A 25,138-nucleotide genomic window follows, 5' to 3' on the forward strand; every position below is an offset into this window, starting at 1 on the left:
TCCTCAGAAGAGAGTGATAGCCTTTCAGTTCTTATGGAAGTGAGAGGTCTTCCCTAGAGCTCCAGTCACTGTAGGGTGACTTGACTATTGAGTTTGTTGGACATCCATTCGCATTGTCAACATCAGTCGAGTTTTCTCAGTAGTTTACAAGTATGTAATGTGTGTGGGCTTCTTTGTACAAGAGGTTTGTATCACTTAGCTGTTCATTTTGTTGAATCATGGACCTAGAAGATCTCAAGAGATAGTTTATTTATTTATTGCCTGAGCTTTGAAAAAATATTTCTTTTTTTTTTTTTTTTTTTTTTGCGATACGTGGGCCTCTCACTGTTGTGGCCTCCCCCGTCGCGGAGCACAGGCTCCGGACGCGCAGGCCCAGCGGCCATGGCTCACGGGCCCAGCCGCTCCGCGGCACGCGGGACCCTCCCGGACCGGGGCACGAACCCGCGTCCCCTGCACCGGCAGGCGGACTCCCAACCCCTGCGCCACCGGGGAAGCCCGAAAAAATATTTCTTTAAAACCACCCTCCAAAGATTAATGTTTCTCATAATTATTAAAATATTCCATAGACTTTCCAAATTTATCTTTATTAATGAAATTGGATATTTTCTTCATAATAGCCGATTTTAACTTCATGACTTCAAGGCAAATTAGTCCTTTTGAATGGAAACTGAACACAGTTTCATCACAGCAGTAAATACCATGGCCTGTTATTGAATATGCCCCTCTTACCTTTTATGATCTTGGTATCAGAATATACCCATACGCAAAATGGAAGTAATAATTCCTGTCTTCTCAAGATTACTCTGAAAGTGCTTTAAGAATATTGAATTTTCGAAAAAAAGAAAAAAGAATATTGAATTTTCGAAAACAAATATTTGTTGATTGTTCTTTAGGTACCAGGCACTGTGCTTTACTTACTACTTACGTCATTTTGCAGATGAGGAAACTGAGGCTCAGAAAAATTAGATGACTTTCCTAATGTCACAGAGGATTTAATATTATAAAACATATTCCTGTAGTCTAGCAGTGGGAGCTTACACAATTTATTTAACTTATATGAACCTAAGTATCGAGGACCTTGTTTCCATGGTCATTTAGAGCTGGTTTCAAATCCTGGCTCTCGCATTTGCCACTTGTGTGACCTTGGGTAACTTAAACAGAACTTCTCTGGATGTCACTTTCCTCATCGGCAAAATGGAGACACTACCTATTCACAGATTTATTATTTGAAAATGCTTGTAGAGCATCTGCTCTAAAGGCATATGATATACTTATATTTTACTCTGACACTCTAAACCTTCTGTTTGCTTTTGTCATCATTTATTTCATGGTTGCAGAAAATGAAGTCTCATGAAAAACAAAACTGCCTTCCTCCTCCAGTTAATTAACTGAAACTGTGATTCAAATTTAGGTCATAAATCCAAAACTGCTGTTATTTATCTGCATCTTCAGTATATGAAATACAAAACAATTTTAAGGTAAAAAATATACCCAAGAGTTATGTGCCTTTCTACTCGGTCATCTTTTAATAATTTCTAATGAAAGAATTTTTAGAGCTTTTGGAAAAGCTCTAAATTACTTAAATGTAACTATCCAGTAATTTAGAGCAGTTGTGAAACTCACTTTGATTTCATTGACTTTTCTGAGACATTAAAAAGAGGGAAACATTGAAATATATTTATATCCAACTGGATTTCATATGGTATATTAGCTCTTTATAATTTGCCGTTCACTCTTTCTACTACCTTTGCTTTTGGTTTCTATATTCACTTTTAAGATAAAGCTTGGTTCCTCTAAGAACTAGCCTGCCAAACGTATCTTATTTGTCATGTAAGGCAAGCTCTCATTGCAAGAAGTTGTAGGATTCACAACTGAATTAGATTTACAAGGTTAGAGAACTAAGTTCTTTTTTTAAATGATAAACAGGAAAGGTCAGTACTCTGAATAATATTTTCCACTCATATAGCAAACAATTCCAACGGATTTTTGGGTTGGTCACTTTATTTCAAAGTGTATTTGTTCCAAGTGCTAAAAGATATTTTAAAGACTACTTTATTTTTTCTTCAACTTGAATTAATAATCATATGAAATTTGTATATGATATGATGTCCTCCTGGACTGACCTTTAACAATCTTGAAAAGAGATCACAACTGTTGAAATTTTATCCCTCATTAGTTGAAAGATTAAGGAGTTTGTTCTGTGCACTGTTTCTCAAGAGAATGCTTTAGTTTTTTCTTCTTTTTTGGGGTCTATGTTGTATAATGTTTGTGTCTACCTGTGCTGATGGGATATAAAATTTGAAAACTGCATTTAATGAAGTGACTAGATGTTCTTATTTTTAATTTAAATGCTGGGAGTTTTTTAAAAAAGTATTTTCTAACGTGTGTATATATTTCATTTTCAATGTAATGAAAACTTGTTACAACAAGAAAAAAGTGAACTGAATAAAAGAAACAATAGCGGTGTCCCCCTTCTTCCAAATTCCACTTCTCTGGGGTAACCAATGTTAACAGACTTATTTGTTAATTTCTATAACTTTATGCTCAAGGAAAAAATTACAAAATTATATAGGATTTTATTGAGTTAATATCCCTTCTTTTTTGAAACAAAAGTAGGATCACTATATATATATATATGTATATATATATATATATATATATATACATATATATATATATTACTTTGAAAGTTGTTTTTTCAAATTACCACCCTTATCACTGCAGGTCAAACTATAATAATACATACACTTTAATATTTATATAATTAAGTTCCCTATTACGTATAAACCACAATTCTTGCAGCGATCCACAATTGATGTGCATTCAAGGTGATTTAAATTTTTTTTGCTGCTATGAACAGTGCTTCAATAAATATTCTTGTAAGTATATGCTTATGAATTAGTGATTTCATTTCTGTAGGATAGATTCATAAATGAATGAGTTTGTATATTAAATAGTTTATAGATTAAATAGTTATAGATTTTAACTACTTTATAGATTAGTTTATAGATTACATAAATGAGTTTATAGATTCATAAACTTTAACCTTGAGTAAAGGTTGTCTGCATTACAAATTTTAATTTATTCATTAGATTACTTTCTAAAGTTTACACACTAGCAATGTGCCGATATTTCCTCATTCCCTCTCAAGTACTGAATATTTCAGTCTTTTAAGTTCATTGCCTACTAATGGATAAAAAGTAGTATTTTTGAGTGCTTTAACTTGCTTTTTTCAGTGAGAGACTGATGCTCTTTTTATTTATATTACCTCTTTGGTGAATTTGCTGTTCAATTCCTTACCGATTCCTTTTTAAAAAATCCTCTTACTGAATTAGATATATAAAAGTGTACAAACACTAGTATATGACTCACTGGATTTTCAGAAGGTGAACTGACTCATGGAATCAGAGTCAAGATCAAGAAATTAGAACATGACCATTGCCCCGGAAGTGGCCCTTGAGATCCCTTCCAGGTACTGTTTCTCTCCAGACATAACCATTATTCTGACTTCGGTCATTGTTTATTAACTTTGCCTGTTTTGAACTTCATGCAGAGAGAATCAGATATTCAGCCTCTTTTGTGTCTGCCTTCTTTTCCTCAACATGCTGTGTGAGTAGCCATGCTTTTGCGTGTAGAAAATCACGTGTTCATTTTCATCTTTGTGTGACATAGCGTTTGTCTGTACATTCCAGATTTTTTATTTGTTTGTCTCAGTTACCTATTGCTGTGTCCCAAACTACCCCGAAATTCAAAGACTTTAAATAAATACACATTTATTATAGTTTACAGATCAGCTGGCAGGTGTTCTTCTGTTTATTGCTTTGCTTACTCATAGGTCTGTAACCAGCTTGGGTTGTGTAGGCGGTTCTTTAATGGTGGCTGGGCTGTCGCATGTGGTTGGGAGTCAGCTCTTTGTAGGCTGGTCTAGGAGTCCTCAGCTGGGAAGTGGGCTCTCCTTTATAGTAGCATGTTCTCCAGAAGTCTAGACTGAGCTTGTTCAAAGATGGTGCCAATGTTCCAAACAAGAAGGTAGAAACTATAAGGCTGTTTGATGTCTGCCCTTGGGATTGGCATACCATTACTCTTGCCCCAAGAATACAGTTTCAACCTAGGTACAGGACAGTTTTTCAAAGTGTGTAATGGTTCTAGTTGCTCTGTATCCTTGTAAATACTTGATATTACCAGTGCTTTCCATTTTTAGCCATTCTAGAGGGAGTATAGTGGTGTTGCATGGTGTGATTTTTAACAGGTTTGCTGAGGTATAATTGATGTCCAGTGTCTTGAGACACTGCTCAACATCGTCACTCATTAAGGAAGTGCAAATTAAAACCACACTGGGATTAGCTATCACATATAAAGCTACTACGAACACTCTTTTACAAGTCTTCATATGGACATATGTTTTTATTACTCTTGGATACATATCTAGTAGTGGAATAGCTGGACTACATGGTGTGTATGTTTAATTATTTAGGAAGTAGCCAAATAGTTTTCCAAGGTAGTGCTACCATTTTATATTCCCATCAGCAGTGTATTAGAATTCCAGTTACTTCACATCTTGCCAACCCTTTAATTTTAAGCTATTCATATAGACGTGTGATAGAAAACTGATAAACAATAGAAATTTATTTCTCATAGTTCTGGAGGCTAGGAAATCCAAGATCAAGGTGCCAGTAATGTGGGTTTCATTCCCAGGCCTCTTCTTTTCACTTGTAGGCAGCTGCCATCTCACTGTGTGCCTATATGACCTCTTCTTTGTGCAAGCACAGGAAGAAAGAAAGAGAGAAAGCAAACTCTCTGGTGTTTCTTCTTATAAGCCTTTAATTCCAATATGAGGGTCCTACCGCTGTGACTTTACTTAACCCTAATTACCTCCCCAAAGCCCCATCTTCAAATACCATCACATTGGAGGTTAGGACTTCAATGTATGAATTTGGGGAGGACATATTAACCCAGATTTGTGGCAGAAGCAGGTTTTTTCGTTGGCTGCCTTTGGTAGCATTTAGATTTTTCTAGCCTACGTTTCACTAGAGTTGTATCAAATTGAGGGGTCCAGGTTCTATGTCTAAATGGGGGAGGGGGAAGAGATATGTGTCAAGTTCAGGCTCCCCTCTCCTATCATTCAATTAGCCTATCCTGTCACCGTTATTCCCGGAGACTCTAGGATCATAGTATAGACATACATTCTCATAGGAGCCTCAGTTTCTGTTTTTGTTTATCACTCTGATTTCAAACATATATACATATAAATTTACCTTTGAGAAATTTCCCTTAATTTCTTACGGAGCTTATCAGTACATTTGAAGGTATGTTTAAGTTTTGAGAATCCAGATGTTTTCCAACTGAGGGGTGTTTAAAACAGCTAGCTATCCTACTGAAAGCTCAAGCTGTGATGGATACATTTCAGTTTTGCCAGATTCAGGATTGAGGAGGCTGGAATGCCATGACCGCAGAGAACAGATCTTCCTAGTAATTGTTTGAGGGTCTTGTGACATGATCCCATGGAGCATGGGTAGGAGGTTGAAAAGTGAGTTTCTCTTGAGGCAAAGCGGAACTATTGCATTCTGACTAGAGGAATGGCATGATTTGTTGTTGAGATTTTAGAATACAGAAGATTAGAGATAGGAGTTTAGCCTCTAACCTAGGACAAGTATATGTGAGAGGAAAAGACAGCCTCCACTGGGAGAGTGGCTTGGGAAATAAGGAGAGAATCCACGCAAGTGTTGTAGCGGTGGAAGTTGAAACACTTGGCAGCTCACTTGTTGTTAGGGGTTAAGACTTTAATAAAAATCCAAAGGAAGAGATGGTTCATGGGAAAGAGAAGATGACGAGTTCTTTCTTGGAACCATTATCATAACTCAATTTATCAGATCATTTTTAGGTTTCTTCTTTCAACTGCCAAGAAAGGAGATTGGCCACATTTCTGAAACTGCACATTTCTCTCGTAATATGAATACCTATGAAGGTTGTGAATAATGAAGTTTAGACTGAGTGTGGCTTTTATCTGATTGAGAAGAATATGGAATAAATCACCCATGCTTTTTATGTTTCTCTCATAAATAGATCCATTTTTTGTGTAATTACTATAACAGCAGACCTAAGAATATTTAAGCTCTGATAAAAAGTATTGATTGCAAAAGTTATTTGAGATTTAATTTAAAGAAGATGGAGACCATGTTTAGGAAAAAGAAGATCAGACCTGTTAAGACTAATGACCCGTGAGCTATTCCTTGAGACTCTGAATGCCTGAGTTTGTCATTCAGGTCACCATTGAGGGCCTAGTGAGAAGAGAGAAATGTGCTGGATTTAGTGGGGGCAAAGAGGAAAAACAAAATAAAAATGACAATATACTAATTAATTCTGGGTGGTTGTTATTATAAATGATGTTATTTTCTATAGGTATAAACTTTTAAAAATCAGAAACAAGCAAATAACTTAAAAGATTAATGAGATACTTGCTTTGCTTTCCAGAAACCTACATCTAGAGGAGACTTATTTATTCAAATAGCTAGAAGGCAGCAGGAGACTGAAGGGCTTTGAAAAGGTGAATTCAGTGTGATCCTGTTTACTAAGCTAAGCAAAGGCTTCGTGGAGGAGGGGTTATCCATCTAGAGTGGAGGTTCACCCACAGAAGAGCAGTGTTAACTCAGCCATAGCCTGAGTGAGACACTCTTGTTTTGTTGTTTTCCCCTTTTCATGGAATTGCCCAATAAGTGAGGACTTCTTTTTATGGAGGCCTCATGTTTAAACATGTAGAGAATAAGAAAGAAACAAAGAGGGGAGCCAGAATTATAAAAGCCATTCGCTGGTATTCGTTTAATTTTCCTGAAATGTAAAGACTATACGTACGTATTTCTTTTAATCTTCAAAAAAAAATTTTTTATTTAAAAATTAAAAAAAAGAAATTTTTGACCGCATGGTATGCGGGATCTTAGTCCCCCGACCAGGGATGGAACCCGTGCCCCCTGCAGTGGAAGCACGGAGTCTCAACCACTGGACTGCCAGGGAAGTCCCCATATGTATTTCTTAATTGTAGTAATGGCTAATCACAAATTCTGTGATTTGTTTTCTTTTTTATTATTTTTATCATCCCTTTTCCAACCAGAGGGCAAAGTTCCTTAAATAAAATCAAATGACTCTTTGAAACAGTACTGTAGTGTTAAAGTACAAAATTGTTTTTGAGCCTTATTCCAATTCCTTTTCTAACCATAGCTCCCCCTTCAGATCCCCACTGCAGTCTGTGTGGATAAGAAAGGGAGACAAGAACTGTCCCCCAGAGAATGGGACTTAAGCTAGTCAGCCCTGGGTGCAAATTCAAGCCTGCTACTCAGCAGCTGTGTGAGTTTGTTCCATTGACTTAACTGTGCCTCAATTTCCTTGTCTATAAAATGAGGCAATAATACCTGTCTCTGGATGGTATGAAGATGAAATGAAATTAAATGTGATAGTATGTGGAATGTGCTTGGTACACATAAATACAATTAATAGCTATTACTGATGCTATAGCACCTATATATTTCCTATGGGATGCATCTTTTTACCTGACCTTAGAAGTTAAGCCCCAGGACAATTGTGCCATGCTCATCCTTAGACCTTCAGTTCTGGGTACAGTTCCTGACAATGGTGCTTAATGAATGCTTGTTGGATGAATGACTCAAGTCTAAATTCAAGTCAGTGATTGAATTATAAACAATGTTCAGTAAAGTATCTCTTATCCCTGAAACAAATGAACTTTGAATGTGTGGCACTGTGGATTATGTATCTAATTTCTGGGCTGAACTGAACAGTTCTGCTGTGCTCCTTGTAGACACTTCATAGAAAGGGCCAAAATTCAATGAAGTGAATTATGATTTGGAAACCTGCATTTACTACCAGCTCTAAAGCGACATTATTTTGTATCTTAGAGAAAAATACTTAACATCAGTTTCTCCTGCTTTCATTACAAGATAAAAAAATAGACTATGCCTTAAACTTAATTTAAATTTAAAGAGCAGTGAATTCTACACCTCTGGATAAAAGCCAACATAGAATTCTGTATGAGGCAGTGTTATTCATTTGTATTGCTTACAATTACATCTAATCTTTAAACTATGCGTGAAGGAATAAAAAATGCCATGAAATGATTATTTCCATACTCCTAGAGGAAAAAAAAAAAAGTTGGCCCATCTATTAAATTTCTCCAGGAAAAACAATCCTTAAATTATGATGAATCAATGCTAAAATAATACACTTTACTTAAATCTGCCAAAATTATTATGATAAATTATATATAAACACAGGTACTAGAAGTTTCAGGATGTGGAAACAAGTCTTGAAGAGTTAGTTTTAAAATATGCAGAATTAAATCAGTTATTTTTACATGTAAGTTGTATTGGGCTAAATGAAAAGCTAAATTGTTTCTTTCCCCTAATTTGGGTCTATGGCATTTTATCATGTGGATCATCTGTTAGTAATTGAGTTCTGTCCTTTCATGGATGGAATTATTAGGCCTTTAAACCATTAAAAAAAAAAAAAAAAACGCACACACAACAACAACAAAAACAAAAAGCAGACCAGCAACTGTAGCTTCAAAGGAGACCAAAAAGCAAAAACAATCCAGGGAGACAGAAAATGTTTGATGCAGAACCAAGGAAAGGTCTCAGTGTCTTTGCCGGGACCCTCCCAGCAGGAGCTGTGTCTGTTCAGAGGTGAAGCCAACTCAGTGACATGTGCCAGTGGGCTGGAAAGTCTTGACAACAGGTTTGGGGAAGAAAACTCTTTTATTCTAAGGGCTTAAAAATTTGGATGCTATAATTGGGTTTTCAGAGGAACAGAATGTTGTTCCATCCTGGTCAATTATTACTGTAAATAACTAATTTTAAATTAAAAAATCATGAGAGGAAACAGACTATTGTTGCACTGACTCAAGATTAGGGAAATAAACATTTTTTACATTTTTGGGGACTCTGTATTATATATTCAAGTGTGATAGCATAATAGAACTGCGATACATATGTAACATTCAAGGAAGTATCCTAGATAGATTATGGATAGGAAATATGAGAACTAATATTTGATGATGTTTGTATATACCATGCACTGTTGTAGGAGTTTCTAATATCTCATGTGATTCTCACAATCACCTTATGAGGTAGGAAAAAAAGACTCAATTAATTACCTTGTCAGGGGCCATTTAGCTAATAAGTGATGAACCCAGAATTCTAAGAATATATTATAAAATTAATATTTCTTCAGTGTAAACAACTCAAATACAGAGGCCATAAAATGAAAAGCAAAAAGTTCTAATTTCTACCATTCAAGTTCTGTTTCTCATAAGCCATCATTAATGTTTCCTTGTATTTTTCTGAAATTTCCTATACATATGCAATCATACACCTTTATGTCTATTTCTGTTTACATTTTAAGTCCTCTCTCTTTACCTATATATTTTTTCTTGTTTTTATATTTAGACTTCACAGGAATTAAACTATATATTTTGATACTTGCTTTTTACATTTAACCATCTCTTGGAAAATGTTTCACTTCAGTATGTACAGATCTATTTAATTCTTCTATGACTGTGTAGTCATACATTGTCTGAATTCATACATTGTCTGAATTCATACATTGTCTGAATTTAATATAATTTAATTGATAACATTAAATATTTTCAGTTTTCTGCTATTACATACTTCCTGTCTGTATTAGTTTGCTCAGGCTGCCATAACAAAATATCATAGACTAGCGTGGCTTAAACAGCAGATATTTATTTCCCACAGTTCTAGAGGCTACGAGGTCCAAGATCAAGATGCTAGCAAGGTAAGTTTCACTCTGAGGCCTCTTCTCTTGGGTTGTAGATGGCTCTTTTCTCATTGTGTCCTCCCATGGCAGAGAGAGAAAGAAAGAGAAAGAGAAAGAGAAAGAGAGCACTCTCCTGTCTCTTCTTATAAAGACACTAATCCTATTGGATTAGGGCACCACACTTATGACCTCATTTAACCTTAATTACCTCCGTAAAGGCTCTCTCTCCAAATATAGTCACTTTGGGGATGGGGAATTCAATGGGTGAATTTTGGGGGGATACAGCATTGAGTCCACTCTCTGACATTGCCTTTTAACAAACTTCTAACATGTTGCCAATCTGATAGGTGAAAGAGTACATTGTTTTCATTTCCATTTATTTAGTTATGAATGACTTTTAACATCTTTTTCTTTATTTGTAACCACTTGTATCTCTTTGCTATATACTTTTCACTCATGTAACTTTGCCTGTTTATACTATTGTCTTTTTGTTTATCAGAGCTTTTTTATATCAAGGGAATTGGTGCTTTGCTTGACATAAATGTTGTGAATATTTTCCTCATTATTTTGGTAGTTTAATGTTTACTTATCTTTGCTCAGCTGAGTGTTGCTTCCAGTTCTTTCCTCTATTAGCCTATAGTCCACTTCTCCACAGTGGGAGGATGGATCACTTTACATAAAGCTGGAGTGTCCATGCATTTTTATTGCACTGTTCTGTCTCCCCTGTCATTCTGTGATGTTGAGCTATGTTCCTATGAGATATCCCCCATTTCTGCAGTTTTTATCCTTCATAAAACATGTTGGTCCACATGTGTCTCTCTACCCGGCATAGGATTGGTAGAAATCCAGTTATACTCATACCTTTGATATATGTATTGCTGCACTGAATAGCATGCACTGACTAATAGCACTGTTGGATAAGTTCTCTGAACCATTTTTCTGCAGTATGAAACAGCAAATCATATCTATTTTATATAAACAATATGTACTTTTGATTCCATGAATTGCCAGAATCTAAATGCAAGTTTACCTAAAACTTCAATTCATTGTTTAAAAATAGCTCACACTTACAAGTAAGTTAGAAATTGCATGTCAGAGAATAACTAGCAATAACTTGTCTTGATGTTCTGTTTCCTTAATTAAAGCACAGAAATAATAAAGACTTTGAAGAAGTCTGCTCCATGTAATGAATTGTCAACAAGTGGTAAGACAATGAGTTGCTACTCCAAGTAGGGAGAAAAAAACTCATGTATGAAATTATTGCATCCAATAAGGAAAAAAATGATAGATGTGCTAAGTTTTACAGAACTGAGTAGAGTTTTCAACCTCTTACTATGAATTATTATGTGCTAGACACATTTTCTTTTACTTTTATAATGGATTAAAAGTTGGTTTGTATTTACATTTTATAAATAAGAGCACTGAGTTTCAGTAAGGTTAAGTAATTTGCCTCAGATCACACAGCTGGTAAGCGCCATACATTGGCTTCTTTTTTTTTTTTTAAACATCTTTATTGGAGTATAATTGCTTTACAATGGTGTGTTAGTTTCTGCTTTATAACAAAGTGAATCAGTTATACATACACATATGTTCCCATATCTCTTCCCTCTTGCATCTCCCTCCCTCCCACCCTCCCTATCCCACCCCTCTAGGTGGTCACAAACACCTAGCTGATCTCCCTGTGCTATGCGGCTGCTTCCCACTAGCTAGCTATTTTACGTTTGATAGTGTATATATGTCCGTGCCACTCTCTCACTTTGTCCCAGCTTATCCTTCCCACTCCCCATATCCTCAAGTCCATACTCTAGTAGGTCTGTGTCTTTATTCCCATGTTACCCCTAGGTACTTCATGACCTTTTTTTTTTTTTTCCCCTTAGATTCTATCTATATGTGTTAGCATACGGTATTTGTTTTTCTCTTTCTGACTTACTTCACTCTGTATGACAGACTCTAGGTCCATCCACCTCACTGCAAATAACTCAATTTTGTTTCTTTCATGGCTGAGTAATATTCCATTGTATATATGTGCCACATCTTCTTTATCCATGCATCTGTTGATGGACACTTAGGTTGTTTCCATCTCCGGGCTATTGTAAATAGAGCTGCAGTGCACATTTTAGTACATGACTCTTTTTGAATTATGGTTTTCTCAGGGTATATGCCCAGTAGTGGGATTGCTGGGTCATATGGTAGTTCTATTTGTAGTTTTTTAAGGAACCTCCATACTGTTCTCCATAACGGCTGTATCAATTTACATTCCCACCAACAGTGCAAGAGTGTTCCCTTTTCTCCACAACCTCTCCAGCATTTATTGTTTCTAGACATTGGCTTCTAAACCAAGTCTTTGGCTTCAAGCTACCACAGAGTATTGCCTCCCAAAAGAAGTTCAGAGAAACAAGGCAGATGTGAGCCAAAATAATCAGAGAAGGAATCCAGGGAAAACAAAAGCTGGGCTTTCAAGAATGAGTAAGATTTTAGCAAGCAAAGTTGAGTATGGGGAATGTATTGGGTGGAGAAAACAGTGGTAATGAAATCATGGAGGTAAGAACGAACATGATGCATAAAGAGAAGTGATTCTTATGGATGGAAATTCATGCATATAGGGCTGTGTAACTAACACGCAACCAATGACAGAGGGCCCCGGATGTCAGAAAAAGAAGTGTGGACTTGGTCAGCTACCAGATGGGTGGTATGGAGCTATTGAATATTATTCAGATTTACAATGTGAAAAGTGGTAATCTGTGAAGATGGTTTGGCTGGGATATGGAGTGTGGTCCAGAAAGCAAGCTCCTAAACATTTAAGAAGATAAGTATGTGGCTATTGGTATAATTCAGGTAGGATGTGTAGGAGGTGTAGAGTAGGATGAATGCTGTGACTGGAAAGTAGCTTGAAGGATATTTTGAAGATGAGAAATATGAAATAGGAAGAGCCATATTGCTTTGGCATATTCTAAATATTCAGTGTTCTCATGAAAAAAATCAGCTTTCAGCTATGTTATAGAACCAGAGACTCAGCCATTAGCTAATATTTGGGGAACTCTTTTTTTTTTTTTTTTTCAGAAGTCTTAATTAACAAAGCTTCTAACTTTATCCAGATTTGGGTGCTCATCTCAGTTTGCATTGTTTGTCTAAAGAGAGGGAAGAAACAAATGAAGGGTGACTGAAGAAAATAATTGTCATTGATAATTACTGTCAGCATCAAACCTATTTTTATTTCAACTGAGCATTGCTTGCATTTATTTCAGGCAAATCTGTTAGTCCGGAGGTTTGTGATGTTTCAAGAGCTGCAGCTTCGTTTTGAGTTTGGCCCTTACCATTGTGTTGTCTTCATGCTTAGGCTGTTTTCCCTCATAGTAGGGAAACGGCAGCCTCAACTCCTGATGTAACACTTTCTCTTTCACATCTTGGGGAAGGGAGAGGACAGCTCTTCTGTCAGCCACCATGGAAAAGTCCCTGTGATTTGACCAATTTAAGTTCATGTCAAGGATGGGATCACATAAATGGGTTTAGGCCACTCAGGGGAAGTAGGAATCATTCTTACCCCAATGGTGTAGTTAAGCAGTTTAGGATTCTGGTAGGAAAATCAGTGCTGGAAGGCAACCAAAAATGATCATTCTCTGGCCTTTGCTTCTCTACCGTTCTAGAATATGAACCATATGACTGTCAGATTCATGTACGATGCATCTTTGTTTCCCCCCTTGGCACCTAACAAAGAGCAAACAGTAGAGTAGATACAGGTGTGTGTGGGTTTTTTTGTTGATTTTTTGTCTTTTAGTTGATTAGTTGAGTGCATGAATGAATGAATGGAGGGCATCTCTTTAAGAGAAAAGATTTTCAGAGCAAAATGATAAGGAACGTTTATATTCAAAATTATACATCAACACACATAAGTGTCAATGTAGCTAAGTTTCTTTTGGGTAAAGGAGGGTGGTCGTAATTCAGAAAAAGATCTCTGTCGAGAAAATACAGCTCAGTCTTATATCTACAAATTTGAAACTCAAATCCTAAATAAATTGACAAGGCACACATAAATTTGTATTTCATATGATGACATATTTTGCAATAAAACATTTGTCCATGGTGATTTTTTTTGCTTGAATATTTATAACATAAAGCCTTAAAACTTGATTTTGAAATACTGGCATTTGTGAATAAATTATTTGCATAGTTTTGCTTGTTATCTATGTGGGCACAATGTTAAAAATGTATTTAAAAACCCAGAACCCAATTTATAATAATACATCACTTTTTGAGCACCTACAAGATGTCTGTTGCTTTATATGTACCAGCCATTTGATTCTCAAGTAATCTTATGAGTAACTCTCATTATCACTGATTTTCTGATAAAGAAACTGAGAGACGTTAAGCAACTAGGAAACAGAAAGTCACGTAATTATCAATTCCTTTTTTTGTGGTGGGAATAATTAAAATCTAGTCTTTAACAAGTTTGATGCAATTGTATTACAGTGTATAAATGTATCAAATCAGCATGTTGTACACCTTAAATTTACACAGTGTTATATGTCAAATATATTTCAAGGAAAATAAATAAATATGAAAGTAATGGAGCAAGATTCAAACCCAAGAAAATGTGGTCCAAAAATGCTCTTCCATGATTCCACTTGCTTTAGGTTGGATTCCCAGATTCAGTCCTTTAAGACAAGGTTTTATGTACAAGGATTGATTAAGGAAGTACCAGGAGAAAACAGTAGGGGGCAGAGTAAGGCTAGGGAAAGGGAAGAAGCCAAGCAAGTGTGTGACTGCCTTGTAGTTCCAGGTTTAACTTAATCCCATTGTCTTAGCCCGTTTGGTCTCCTCTAACAGAATACCATAGACTAGGTGGCTTCTAAACAACAGAAATTTATTTCTCACAGTTCTGGAGGCTGGGAAGGCAGAGATCAAGGTGCTGGCAGCTTTGCTATCTGATGAGAACCTTTTCCTCAGAGATAGCTGTCTTTTTACTGTGACCTCACATGGAAGAAGGGGCAAGGGAGCTCTCTGGGGTCTCTTATAAGGGCACTAATCCCATTCATGAGGATCCGCCCTCATGACCTGATCACCTCCCAAAGGTCTCACATGCAATACCATCAGCTTGGGGGTTAGGATTTTAATATATCCATTTAGGGGGGCAGGGACACCAATATTCAGTCCATAGCACCCATGAAGAATATAAAGTATGTTTAGAGTTGTCCTGTTTAACACAAGATTACCAGACATTCATATTCTCTTACCTTTCACCTTCCCTAGAGGAATGTACATTTTCTGGTATTTCTTGCTGTTTGCAAAGTGAATCCAGAATCATGCCTCTGGTGCCTAGAAATTAGGCACCAGAACCTGGGTGATGGGTACACAGTAAAGGCTACAGGGAACTGAAGTGATCTTGGTGGAGTAGACACTGCCCCATCTACTACCCTGCCAATAAAGAGGCCAGTACATCAGTGTGGTGGTTAGGAATACAGACTCCCAGTCCAGGCCGCCAGAGGTCAAACCAGGGCTCTGACACTTGGGCAAGTTTCTTAACTTATATGTGTTTTACTTTCCATTTCTATAAAATGTGTGAAAATTCTATTACCTAAGCTCATCAGGTTGTTTTGAGGATTAATGAATGAAATATTTATGTTTATATGTCTAATCTATATATAAACTAGAGCCTTAGAGCCTGATGGAAGGTAAGAACTAGTGTGATGTGACTTGCTCAAGGTCATGTCGCACAGCTGGTTAGTGGCACAGCAGGAAGTGAACTTGGTCTCCAAACCTCCAGGTCATTCCACTACTCCTTGCTGGCCATATAGGTGTTAATTTAAATTTTCTTAGAGTAGGTAGGTGATCTCTAGCTTAATAAATATCTCAGTTAACCAAAAATTAATATATAAATATAGGACCAGAAGCTGTCTTAGAGTTCATGAACAGTCTATTAAAAATTCAAAAAACAATACATACACTGAGCATGCTATAGTATGAACTTTCTTAAAGGTAATTTTATGTTTTATTTATTTATTTTTTAATATGCTTGAAGTGTTTGGCAAAAGTACCTCATTAATTCACATGCAGAAATTAATGACTGTAAATCATAATGTTTTACCTTTCTCAAGGGTATTTGCATGTTCACCAAGTAAAACAGCCTTAGTACTAAGTGCCTATGTGGAATTTCAGAAATCGATAAGCAAGAGAGAGAGACATTTATGTGTGTCAGAGGGGGTGATTTTTTCCCCCATATTGCCTATTAAGGGCATTTTTTTTTTTGCGGTACGCGGGCCTCTCACTGTTGTGGCCTCTCCCGTTGCAGAGCACAGGCTCCGGACGCGCAGGCTCAGCGGCCATGGCTCACGGGCCCAGCCGCTCCGCGTCATGTGGGATCTTCGCGGACTGGGGCACGAACCCGTGTCCCCTGCATCGGCAGGCGGATGCTCAACCACTGTGCCACCAGGGAAGCCCCAAGGGCATTTTATTGAAGCTACTTTGTTATTAACTTACCCAGATCCAATTAAGAATAATAATTAAGATAAAAGAGTAAAACAAAAGCAAAGCAGTTTTATATGGCAAGTTTCCTAAGAGAAAAAAAGATATTTTCAGATAGCACATACATAAATGCACACACATATTGATAAGTTGATGATATATAGTTGTGTGATTATTAATCAGGGCTCTTGGTTGCAAGTAACAGAAACCCAACTTGAACTAGCTTAGGAAATAGAAAGGAATGTACTGATTCATGAAATAAGAGGAAATGTTGAATAAATAAGCCACAGAATGGCAGAGATGCAGCTGGTTTCAGGAACAGCTTAAGTTAGGTATTCAAAGACTGTCTTGTCTTTGGCACTTTTCTGTGTGCTGACTTTATTGTATCTCACTACATGCTGGCTTCTTCCACAATCTCCACCTTCTAGAAGGCAGTGGGTTCTTTTACATAGTTTGAAAATCCCCCAAAAGGATTGATGGAGATTCAGGCACCCATCCCTGAACTGGTCAATTGTGGCTGCACGGGCATGGTCGTGCATGAAGGTGGTAGTTCCTAGGAGAATTCAGGATTGCAGTACGGAGTGAATTATTTCCCAGAGATCTCCTTTCCCTCAGTTTTTCCCTTTTCTTCATTTCTTTTAGTCATCTCCATCTGATTTGAACATGATTTCCTGGGCTTTAGCTGCCAAGTCCATTCAAGCTGTGACCTCTTGATGCCATATCAATAAGTCGGGTTTTGCTTTGAACCCTGAACTTTTTCAGAGTGGATTACCTGTGGGACAGTGATATCATTCTCTTGCTCAATTTGGCTGCCTCTTAAAAGTCAGATATATTGTCATTCTCAAAGAGTTCTCCCCATCAGGGATGAAGATAAAGAGGGAGAAAGGGAGAGAGGGAAGCAAATAGTCACATGACCTTATAATCGTCTATCTATACTACTAGTTCTGGCTGAAATGTTCTCATAGGCCGCATCACTTTACGAGCCAGGTGCCCTTTGGATAACCTTTGTCAGAGCTGGTTTACCTGCTATTACATGGACAGCAACCTGTGCTTTGGGTGCGTATGTAAAGAGGGATGCCAGGAACGAGAACGGGCAGGAAGAAAAGTGGTGATGGGGATTTACAAAATTTCCGGCTCATTACAGATTCCACCCATCACCTCTTTCCTTTTGTTTTAATTTTTAATTTATTAGACTGCAAGTTGGTTTTGGAGAGCTATGTTCCACTCATGTTCCAGCAAGTCACATCTTAAATGAGTAGACTTGGAAGAATAAGTATAGGAAAATTGCTCATAAGAGCTCTAATCACCTCCTGTTTTTCTCACTGAGCTCAGTATACTTAGACCAGTCAAGAAGGGCATTTTATCCCCCTCTTTTTTACCCACCAAAAATAAAAACAAAAGCAAGATAACACATATATTTAGCTATAGATAATGAATCTTATTTGTTTTTACTTTTTACACTTTTTACTTTGAAATAATATCAGACTTACAAAAAGAGTTGTAAAAATAGTAGAGTTCCCTAAATGCTAGCATCTTACATTTACTTAGTTTGACTGTCAAAACCAGGAAATTACCCTTGATACAATATTATTAACTAATCTACAGATCTATTCAGATAAGAGGAAACAATGTACATTTGTGATAAGTTCACATCACAAACAAATGCAGAGACAACCATGGCCTAGGTACAGGTGTAAAAATCTGAGAATTGTTAGTTTTTTATTTTAAAAAATTGAGATGGGGGGCTGTATTAGATTCCTAGAGCTTCCATAATAAGTAACCACAAGCTGGGCAACTTGAAACAGCAGAAATTTATTCTCTCAGAGCTCTGGCAGCCAGAAGTCCAAAATCAAGGTGTTGACCAGGCCATGCTTTCTCAGAAGGCTCTAAGGGAGAAACCTTCCTTGGCCCTTCCAGCTTCTGCTGCTTTCTGAGGTTACTTGACTTGTGACAACTTGACTTCAGTCTCTGCCTCTGTCTTCACATGGTCATCTCCGTGTGTGTGTGTGTGTGTGTGTGTGTGGTGTGTGTGTGTGTGTGTGTGTGTGTGTGTGTGTGTGTGTGTGTGTGTGTCTGAGTCTGAATCTCCTTCTCTCTCTTCTATTAAAACACTAGTCATTGGATTTAGGACCCATCCTAAGCCAGTGGAAGCTCATCTTAACTAATTACATCTGCAAAGACCCTATTTCCAAACAAGGTTACATTCTGAGGTTCCAGGTGGACATGAATTTTGGAGGAACATTGCTCAACCCAGTGTAGGGGAATTAAGCAAAAAATAGGTTTCTTTCTGCAAGTGTTAGTACTAAGGTAGTTGATATTTGAAAGTTGAGAAAACATGGTTACATTCAGGCTACCTTTTTTAAAAAAATAAATATATTTATTTTATTTATTTATTTTGGCTGTGTTGGGTCTTCGTTGCTGTACGCGGGCTTTTCTCTAGTTGTGGCGAGCAGAGGCTGCTCTTCATTGTGGTGCGTGGGCTTCTCATTGCAGTGGTTTCTCTCATCGCAGAGCACGGGCTCTAGGCACGTGGGCTTCAGAATTTGTGGCACGTGGGCTCAGTAGTTGTGGCTCGCGGGCTCTACAGCACAGGCTCAGTAGTTGTGGCGCACAGGCTTTGTTGCTCCTTGGCATCAGGCTACCTTTTAAAGGTAGCACTCACTGGACTTGTTGATTGACTGCATCTCTGGGAGATGGTGAGGGAAGTGGGATGCAGCATAAGTCACTGGAGTTGAGATGGTCAGGAAGTTAGGAGGCGTTGCATTTGATGACTCAGCCTCCTTAATGTTGGCTTCATGAAAAAGGGAGTAGTCACTTCATTTCCATTCAATAAGTAGTTATTAAATAGTCTGGGTGTTGCAGGGACTTTGCTTTCACCTGACAAAAGAGGTCAAGAAAAGATGGGTTCATGAGAAACAGTATAAATATCGGGGGCTTTTCAATGTCTAGGTTATTTTACCGTCGATGTTAATTTTCATCTTTGTCTTGCCTATGCTTAGCAGCTCTTGTTTCTTCTCTTTTTTACTGTTAAGTCCTCTCAAGAGTATCCCAAAGTTCCAATTTCTTTTTTTTTTTTTTCCTTGCGTTATGCGGGCCTCTCACTGTTGTGGCCTCTCCCATTTGCGAAGCACAGGCTCCGGACGCGCAGGCTCAGTGGCCATGGCTCACGGGCCCAGCCGCTCCGCGGCATGTGGGATCTTCCCGAAACGGGGCACGAACCCGCGTCTCCTGCATCGGCAGGCGGACTCTCAAGCACTGCGCCACCAGGGAAGCCCCCAAAGTTCCAATTTCTTGAACTAACTGAAGGGATTGTTTTACCTGCTAAAATCCTTCAGGTTGAAGACTTCCCTCTCTTTTTCATCTGCGTTTTTGTTCTCTGGCTGTTTTTTAGCACCCATGCTAACAGATAACCCGCAGCTGCCAGGCCATCCTTGCTTGGCTTCTGTTGCATACGAAGGTGGGCGTACAGGCCTACCATCTGTTCTAGGTCTGTAAATTCCATCTATGTGCAAGAACACAGTGATCAATCACACAGTTTAACATGTCATGAGGTGGGTGTCATTGCCACCCACTTCCATAGGCACTTTTTTTTTTTTTTTTTTTTTGGCCACGCCATATGGCTCGCAGGATCTCAATTTCCCAACCAGGGACTGAACCCAGGCAATGGCAGTGAAAGCTCCGCATCCTAACTACTAGACCACCAGGGAACTCCCAAAAGGTCCTCTTAAGAAAATGAAAAGATAATCTCTAGATTGGGAGAAGATATGTGCAAATTACATATGTAATAAAGACTTGAACCAGAATAAATAGCTCTCAAAGGTCAGTAAGAAAACTCAAAAAAAAAGTCAAAATATTTGAGCAGTCACTTCACCAAAGATATACTGATGGCAAATAACCACATGAAAAGATGCTCAGCATGTTTAGTCACAATGAGATACTAATACCTACCTATTAGAATGGCAAATTTTTTTTTAAACTTACGATATGCCAGTTTATTTATATTTGTGTACTTTATCTTGCCATGACCGTCTGACAATTTCTATCACTGTAATACTTTTCTGAATAGAGGCAACTTTTGGCATTCCCATTTTGATTGTGATAGTAATGTGACACCTGTGAAATAGTGATCAAAATAGGAAATCCTTTGTAAGTGCTGCCCCTTATAGCACTGATAGACAAATAAGCCTTACAGCCTTGTTTGTCTCGGAAATATTTAAATACAAAAGTATAGCACTCCGCCATTGTTTCAAACAAGGCAGTGATGCAAAAGGAAAATTCTTTCAAGAGCACAAGAAAGGGTAGTGTTGAGTGCTTGCATTCAGCCAACAAGCAGGGTGAGTCATGCACGCCTTGTGCACCTCAGTCTCCTTCCTCAGATGTACTCACTGGTCTCTGCCTCAGCCTTACTTGGGAGAAAAGAAGGATATCACAACAGGGGATAAAACTCAAGTGCTATGACTGCTTCAGATGTCTGTGGAACTGGTTGTGGCAGCAGAAGATAACGTGCAGCCATCATTTGGTGATTGGTAGCCATGCACTGGCGTCACTAGGCTCTTAAGCATGACAGGAAGCTTTGTGGGAAATTCTCTCCTGTGCTGGGCACCGTAAGCCAATGGCCCTGTCCCGCTCTCATCAAGGAGCTCACGTTCCCTGGAACTTGGACCCTGCACTGTCGGGTTATTCCCATCCATGGGGATTTTCTTGGTGTCTCACTTAATTATCCCCCATGGTCAACTTAAAATTCTCTATCAAGAAATTCTCCTCTTTTCAGGAGTTTGATAACTCGTATTTTTCCTCCCACGTCTGTGTCCTCTTCATTCAGTAGTTATCCTTACCTATCATTCTCAGGCACTTCTCTTTCTTTGTCTCTTTCGTCTCACAGTAGAAAAAAAATTCTTTTTTTCCAAGGGCTTCACTTCTAACAAGGCTTCCTATATTTTCTTATGATCAGTACCTAGGTTTGCCTGCAGTAAGTTTCCTTCTTGTTTTATGAGTGTATTTTTCTTAGGAAATCCTCATTTTCTGGGCTGTACTATACATTTGTAACCTAGGGCTTGGATTGCAATTTAATTCTCCTTAAATCCTTCACTGAGTTTTGAGGAGAGACCTTGTTATTTGCTCTCCTTAGGAGAGAGCACAGTTAAAGGTCACAGTCTGTCTCCTCTCCCTAGAGGCTAAGGGTACTTGGACTGGGTGGCAAGGAGGGCAGGAGACTCCCCAGGCATGACGCTCCCTCCCAGTCTGGCACTGCTCCCCTGATGGCAGTATTGCATGGGGATTTTCACAGTGGCTCTGAAAGCACCTCCTGGCATTGACATCTGCCTGACAGCTGTCGGCAACTTGCCTTATGTGAAACCCTTCATCCGCCCGCTCACTGGGAGCAACCTCCAAGGTCATTGGCGCATCTCCAACATATCTTCCTTCAACAACGTGTTGCAGCAGAAGAGTACTGACCTTGGGGTCAGACCAGCCTAGTTTCAAATCCCCATCCACCACTTCCTAGCCATGGTACTTTGAACTTGCTGCCTAAACCTCTGAGTCTTAGTTTTCTCATCTGTAAAATGGAGACAATAACATTTACCTTGTAGATTTGTTATAAATAGTAAATGAAATATATGAAATGACTCAATAGTGGCTGGTAGTAAGTAGGTGCTAAATAAAAGACACATGTTACTATTATTGTTCCTAGAATGCATTGTTAGCTTGGCAACTTGGTGTTGGCTTCAGCACTTCCTTTGTACATACAAAAGGCACTTGTTCTTAAAGAGCCTTTTTTTAAGAAGTTTATTTGAAGCTCCTCTAAGACAGGCACCACCCAACCTCACATACTCTGCCCCCGCCCTCTCTTAGCACCCTCTTGCTGTGCCATTATGAAGGCCTCTAGTTTATGTAGCTGCCTCGGCAACAGCCAACCCTCATTTGCCCTAAGGGCTCCTATCCAGGACCTACCTTGTAGAGCTCGGTACAACCTACAGGTTCTGCCTGAACTTAGAAGGCACATAGCAAAAATCTCACATGTGCCTGAATATTTTACTATGGACATATTAGCAGTTTCCTGTCCCCCTTGGAGTACTGAGGTGCCCAAATAAGTACTCGCAAAAAAGCTCAAACTAAATGTGGAAACTACAATCTAATAGAAATCCTGGGCTGTCCTTCTGTGTACTTGTTATATATTACGCAATCATGCTTGAACAATAACTGTCATTTTCAAGCAAAATAGAAAATAGTTTCTGTCTTCAGGGCACACGATCCTCTAGAGATGAGGCAAGTGCAAACACAACCATGTGCAGCGTCATTTTCTGTGAATGTGATGTTAAAAATGTACGTGTGGGTTAGGTGTGGCAGGACTCTATGCAACACAAAAGAAAAGCTGGATTTAAAAACTTGAACCTCTGGCTGCCCATTCAGATCTCTGCTCACTGCCTACTGCTTCTCTCTTTGGCTGCTTAGATTTTCATATATATATAAACATATATATATATATATATATATATATAAACATATATATATATAAACACATGTATATAAAGAAAACTAGAAAATCAAAATGGAGAGACTTAGGAGAAAATAGCTGAAAACGCTTCACCTTTATGACTGTCTAAAGCAAGGATTTTAAAATGAATTGTTTGCATTTGAGTAGTTAGGGCTAAAAGCACAAATGTGGATGAGCTCTAAGACAGCTAAACTCTTGGAAATTTAGGAACACACCAGGCCTTCTTCGGCAAATGAACAGAAGGTTCAAAGAACCCTGTAACTCATGGCAACAACTATAGCCCAGCTAAGCTAAGTACAGGGCTTGTCCACTTCCTCTGGATATAAGGCTCTTTGGGTTGTTAGGATGTGCTTTTAGCTCATTCTGGGTTCCTGGACAATGTTCTGAAGGGAACTTACAGAAGGGACAGTGGAAGGAGCATAGTCACGTAAATCACGCTTTCAGGACCAACCTTACCATTCATTCTATTTTCACCAGTTTTCTTCTTCTAATTTGAGCAGTGTCACAGGAGTGCATCGCTACAGTGACTTTTTCTCTCCTAAGTTCTAATGGTAAAATTCTTGTTAGAATTTGATTTTAATCACTAAAATAAAAATATCCTTTATTGAGCCCTCCTCTGTGCCTAGCACTATGCTCTGTACCATATAGATAGATGATAGATGATAGAAAGATAGATAGATAGGTGATACATGGTCTATTACTGCCAGTAGGGATGGGTAAAGATAACATTTTGAGGTGGTAGAGAGGGAGACTGAAGGCGTTTATGCCTGTGTGGTTTTTTTTTCTATGTGAAAAAGAGAGAGACAGAGACAGAGAGATGGAGAGAGAGACAGAGACAGAGAGATGGAGAGAGAGACAGAGAGAGACAGAGAGTGCCAGGGCAGAGTAAAACCTGGAAGAGAGCAAGCAAGTTTTGAAACAGCTGCTATACAGAATGTTAAGGGAAACAACAGTGAGTTAAAAAAGCAAACAAGAGATTAGTAAAGTCCTAGGATTCTCAGAGGAGTAAATGGTTATCGCATCTTTGCTGTTGCCATTGTCTTTGCCACTGCCGTCACTATCAGCATCGTCATCATCATCACTGTCATCGTCTCCAGAACAAATTATGCTTCAGCCACATAACCGTTACATAGTTGAGAAAACTATTCCTTTGAAAAACTAATAATCATTTATGCTCGCTTCATGCTTATCGTAGGGTGTTGTAGGGTGTTTTTATTCATTGCATTCTCCCTCTCACCTGTGCTTGCTTAGGTTAAGCCCGTGATACAGAGAGGCCACGAGAGTCTGGTCCATCACATCCTGCTCTATCAGTGCAGCAGCAACTTCAGCGACAGCGTCCTGGACCACGGCCACGAGTGCTACCACCCTAACATGCCCGATGCCTTCCTCACGTGCGAGACTGTCATTTTTGCGTGGGCCATTGGTGGAGAGGTGGGCCAGTGATTACTGAGATGTAATGAAGTTAATTGATCATTTTTCCCCCTACGAGTCTAACACTTACATGTAAAACTCTATATACTATTTTTTTTTAATGTATTTATTTATTTTTGGCTGCATTGGGTCTTCATTGCTGTACGTGGGCTTTCTCTGGTTGCTGTGAGCAGGGGGCTACTCTTCATTGCGGTGCACAGGCTTTCTCATTGCGGTGGCTTCTCTTGTCGTGGAGCATGGGCTCTAGGTGCCCGGGCTTCATTAGTTGTGGCACGTGGGCTCAGTAGTTATGGCTCACGAGCTCTAGAGCGCAGGCTCAGTAGTTGTGGTGCACGGGCTTAGTTGCTCCGTGGCATGTGGGATCTTCCCGGACCAGGGCTCGAACCCGTGTCCCCTGCATTAGCAGAAGGACTCTTAACCACTGTGCCACCAGGGAGGCCCTATATAGTATTTTTGATATGAGGGTGGTTTATTTTTCTTTCCATAGGAAGTAATTCTTTCCTTAAGCCATTTTATTTGATCAACTATAGATTAATGGAGTTGAGAAACGTTGAAATATCGTTGAGAATGGCTGACTTTTGGGTGGAACAGAGCTCTGAGGGACTTTCACAGGACAGTATGTCATGGAATTGTGCTTGTTTAGGGTTTTTCCTATCCACCTCATGTTGGATTATCCCTCGGTACTCCGTTAGACCCTCATTATGTGCTCCTGGAAGTCCATTACGACAATCCAACATATAAGGAAGGTGAGTGTATTCTTTATACATTCTACCTATGATTGTAAAAGTTTTGTAACTTTTTATTTTAACAGAGTTAAACAGACTTAAAATAAAATAGCATCCGGTGGTAGAAAGAATTAACCTATACATTTGTCATCCAGTTAGGATACTTTTTTTAGAATGAAAAAGGGCACTATTAGTAGTTACACTGGGACAACAGTCATTAACCAGCCATGAATCGGGCAAATGGGTGCAT

General features: G+C 38.5%; 1 protein-coding gene across 1 annotated transcript in view; it reads left to right on the forward strand.

The window, feature by feature from the left end:
• MOXD1 (monooxygenase DBH like 1) overlaps positions 1 to 25,138 on the forward strand; it is an 82,762-nt gene that overhangs the window by 37,699 nt on the left and 19,925 nt on the right. The window contains exons 5-6 of the mRNA XM_007456549.1: positions 23,984 to 24,163; positions 24,807 to 24,909. Coding sequence (XP_007456611.1) covers positions 23,984 to 24,163; positions 24,807 to 24,909 — 283 coding nt within the window. The remainder of the gene's footprint in view (positions 1 to 23,983; positions 24,164 to 24,806; positions 24,910 to 25,138) is intronic.

The sequence above is a fragment of the Lipotes vexillifer genome, unplaced genomic scaffold (genome assembly GCF_000442215.2).
Source record: "Lipotes vexillifer unplaced genomic scaffold, Lipotes_vexillifer_v1.1 scaffold438, whole genome shotgun sequence".
Taxonomy (NCBI): domain Eukaryota; kingdom Metazoa; phylum Chordata; class Mammalia; order Artiodactyla; family Lipotidae; genus Lipotes; species Lipotes vexillifer.